The sequence below is a fragment of the Limulus polyphemus genome, unplaced genomic scaffold, assembly GCF_000517525.1.
Source record: "Limulus polyphemus unplaced genomic scaffold, Limulus_polyphemus-2.1.2 Scaffold5345, whole genome shotgun sequence".
NCBI lineage: Eukaryota > Metazoa > Arthropoda > Merostomata > Xiphosura > Limulidae > Limulus > Limulus polyphemus.
In genome coordinates, this window is record NW_013670955.1 from 23582 (window position 1) to 27155 (window position 3574).

The 3574-nt window shown below is 31.6% G+C and overlaps 1 protein-coding gene across 2 annotated transcripts in view; it reads right to left on the reverse strand.

The window, feature by feature from the left end:
- LOC106472446 (activin receptor type-2A-like) overlaps positions 1-3574 on the reverse strand; it is a 34906-nt gene that overhangs the window by 14405 nt on the left and 16927 nt on the right. For both annotated transcript variants that reach the window (XM_022401014.1, XM_022401015.1), the window contains 3 exons: positions 2657-2970; positions 1998-2165; positions 1115-1354 (listed from right to left, as the gene is read on the reverse strand). In XM_022401014.1, the coding sequence (XP_022256722.1) occupies positions 1115-1354; positions 1998-2165; positions 2657-2970 (722 nt within the window). The remainder of the gene's footprint in view (positions 1-1114; positions 1355-1997; positions 2166-2656; positions 2971-3574) is intronic.

Sequence of the window (3574 nt, forward strand, 5' to 3'; positions counted from 1 at the left end):
AATTTTTTATGGTGGTTAACGAACGTATTAGGTCAAATACTACCGATCCCAATACAAAGATTTGTTACTGAAAATAACTGATAAAATATAAAGTTTTTTCTTAAGACATGTTTGATAATTATCTGGACATTATAAAGATTTTAGTATGAGAAATTTGAAAATTTTCTGATGCATAAAAGTTTAATCTTAAAACTGAGAATTACTTTGCATGTTGAGTAGGCAATATGCGAAAAGAAAAAAAAAGGCATGAGAAAAACATTGCTTTACAAACCTTAGGATTTAATAAAAAAATCAGATTTTTTGAGTATGAAAGCATCATAATGTTTACTGATAATCTGCCAAATTTTGTTAACATATGCTCATTAATTTAAAAGTTATACATGAAAACTATAACAATCAAAAATGGTTACGAGGTCAGTCCCAGGGACCGAGCCTGTGCTGAAAAGAGTTAACACCAACAATGAGTTAACACTTCAAAATTTACAGAACTGCTCTGCTGAGTTGCCTGGTCCAGTTTTCACAAAATATCTTTAATAAACAGGATAGTTGTGTTCTTTACATAGCCTTGAAAACACAAAATAAAACCTTTAAGATGTGAAATGTTAAGAGGTTTGGCTGCTAAAATTAAGAACAAAAAATTGGTTACAATGAAAGGTACAGTAGTAAGTCGCAATTTAAAAGTTTCAGAAAGAAAAAGATGTTTGTAAATCTTTAAAATTTATGAAACAAGACATAAGTATGAGAAAAACTGTTTCATTCTGTAAATGTATAACACTGCAGAGCATTTATTCAAATTCAAAGACAGGCACTTGTCCATGTTGAAAACCTTGTGTTTAAAATATGACAATCAGATGTAACCAAATATAGAATACCATTTTTTCAAGTATTCATTCCATGTGGATTATTTTGAACTTAATCAAGTGAGTAATATAAAACTGAGATGTTCAATTAATCTTCAGTTATAGTGTAAAGAATGTGTAGTCACACAGAGGAAAACTGTTAGTGACAGTAAACCCTACTCTTTTTTAACAGTGTTTGGACTTCATTATCACTGAAATCTTCTCTAGATTATTTAGGTATAGCAGAATCACACACACAAAAAATAACAAAATACCTGTCCATGAGTATCTCCTGGTGACTGCCCTGCTAAGAAAACCAAGGCTAAACCAAAATCTGCAATGCATGCTATCATGTTATTCTTCAAGAGGACATTTTTACTTTTGAAATCTCTGTGTGCTATAGATGGTTTGTAAGCTTCCAGTCTGGTTGGTGGTAATTCTTCATGTAAATGCATGAGACCTCTTGATATAGAGTCAGTGATGCTCAAGACTTCTGACCACGAAACCACATTCGCCTAGATGAACAAATTTTCAATGGCTTACACAAACAGGAATATCTAATACCTTACTATTTTATAGCCATAACAACTATAATACATATACAATAAAAAACAGCTGAAAGGACAAGCATGTTAAGTGTGACGGGGCTTTGAACCACCAGATCATAAATTATACGTGTTAAGGAGTTCACTTACAAATCATTCTTACAATAGAAAGTGACACACATTTCACTCCATAAACTGTGTTAATTTACCTTCTAAAATTAAATTAAACAAAAATACATCAATTTTATGTGGATAGGCTTAATATATTACATAAAAACTATCTCAATGTGAGTTAGAAATTCAGAAAAATTGTCTTCATTGTTATCCTCACTCCACAGAAGTCAGCCTAATACAACAAACTGTGTAAAATGATTCCATGTAAGAGTAAGTTGTATAAAAATTCACTCGTACTTATGTCTTCATTGTTATCCGCACTCCACAGAAGTCAGCCTAATACAACAAACTGTGTAAAATGATTCCATGTAAGAGTAAGTTGTATAAAAATTCACTCGTACTTTACATTAGAAGCAGATTAGCTCAAAACAGAATACGATGGTTTGATACTGATTAACTTTGAAGTTTAGTGTAAAAGCTTCAATAATGATGCTGCTACCTTCAAATAGTCACTGAGTGACCCTTTTTCGTGGTAAGCTGTAATTAGCCAATACTCTAGTTGAAAAGTGTCTCCTCTTTTTTCCGCTGCTATAAAGGATAAAATATTATCGTGCTTCATTTGGGGCAGCTGGAAAATTTCTTTCTCTACTTGCCAAGAGTTTTTATCCTGAATGGGGTAAAAAAAAAACAAAATTATCTCACCAGTTTTGTCAAACAATAAATACTACTTCTAAGAACATACAAATTACACAATCATCGGTCACCTGGCAACTTATTTTATCCCCATGAGTTTTATTTCCATTTTAATAAATGTATTTTTCATGAAACAAAATTTTACATTTTTGATAGTTTACTTTTTTATTACCTAGTATTAGTAGCAGTACGAATGACAGTATCAGTTTCAGCATACCTAAATATATATATATACACACACACACCTTGATAATGACAATCTCAGAAAAATAAAAAGCACTAGTTAGTAGGTTATATACTTGCACATCCAATGTTTACATAACCCTTTCCCAAAGATTTTATCTGTTTATAATTGGTTCAATGGCATATCTACTCATAGTATCCAACAAATTGACTAATTCAAAATCTCTTACTAGCAAAAGAGTTTGGTTCAACCAGCTTTAAATATTCACATAAAATTCATACCTGTGGAGGGTGTATCTTTACAGCAACAAATTCATTTAACATTTGAGCTTTCCAAACAGCACCAAATCTTCCCTGAGCCTTTACTTCCAGGAGCTGTACTGGTTTCAGGCCAAGGGGAGGTGAGGGAGGAGGAAGAGGAGAGGGATCTATAGTGGGAACCTCGTTAAAGTAAGCCATTTTATGGTGTCTGTACACCCAGTAAGCTACTATAAGGACAAGAGTAATTCCTAATAATGGTACTAGAGTATATAGGAATGTGTTAAGTACGTGATTCCCTGGCACCGAGAGAGGAACACTGGTGCTAAAACTCACAGCTGGAATAAATAGAAAGATAAAAGTGATCACTCACATATTCTGTGAAATTAATATTTCTGTAAATCTAAGCAAGTAAATTTAAATATGCATTAAGCACACTTTACAAATTTTTATCACACATACATTATTTATGTGCACTTTAGTTATTATTCTAACAATTTGGATGAAGTTAATGTATAGCTTTGCTGTTTTAGTTTTAACAATTTGGAGTTAATGTATAGCTTTGCTGTTTTAGTTTTAACAATTTGGAATTAATGTATAGCTTTGCTGTTTTAGTTTTAACAATTTGGAGTTAATGTATAGCTTTGCCGTTTTAGTTTTAACAGTTTGGAATTAATGTATAGCTTTGCCGTTTTAGTTTTAACAATTTGGTGTTAATGTATAGCTTTGCTGTTTTAGTTTTAACAATTTGGAGTTAATGTATAGCTTTGCCGTTTTAGTTTTAACAATTTGGAGTTAATGTATAGCTTTGCCGTTTTAGTTTTAACAGTTTGGAATTAATGTATAGCTTTGCCGTTTTAGTTTAACAATTTGGAGTTAATGTATAGCTTTACTGTTTTAGTTTTAACAATTTGGAGTTAATGTATAGCTTTGCTGTTTTAG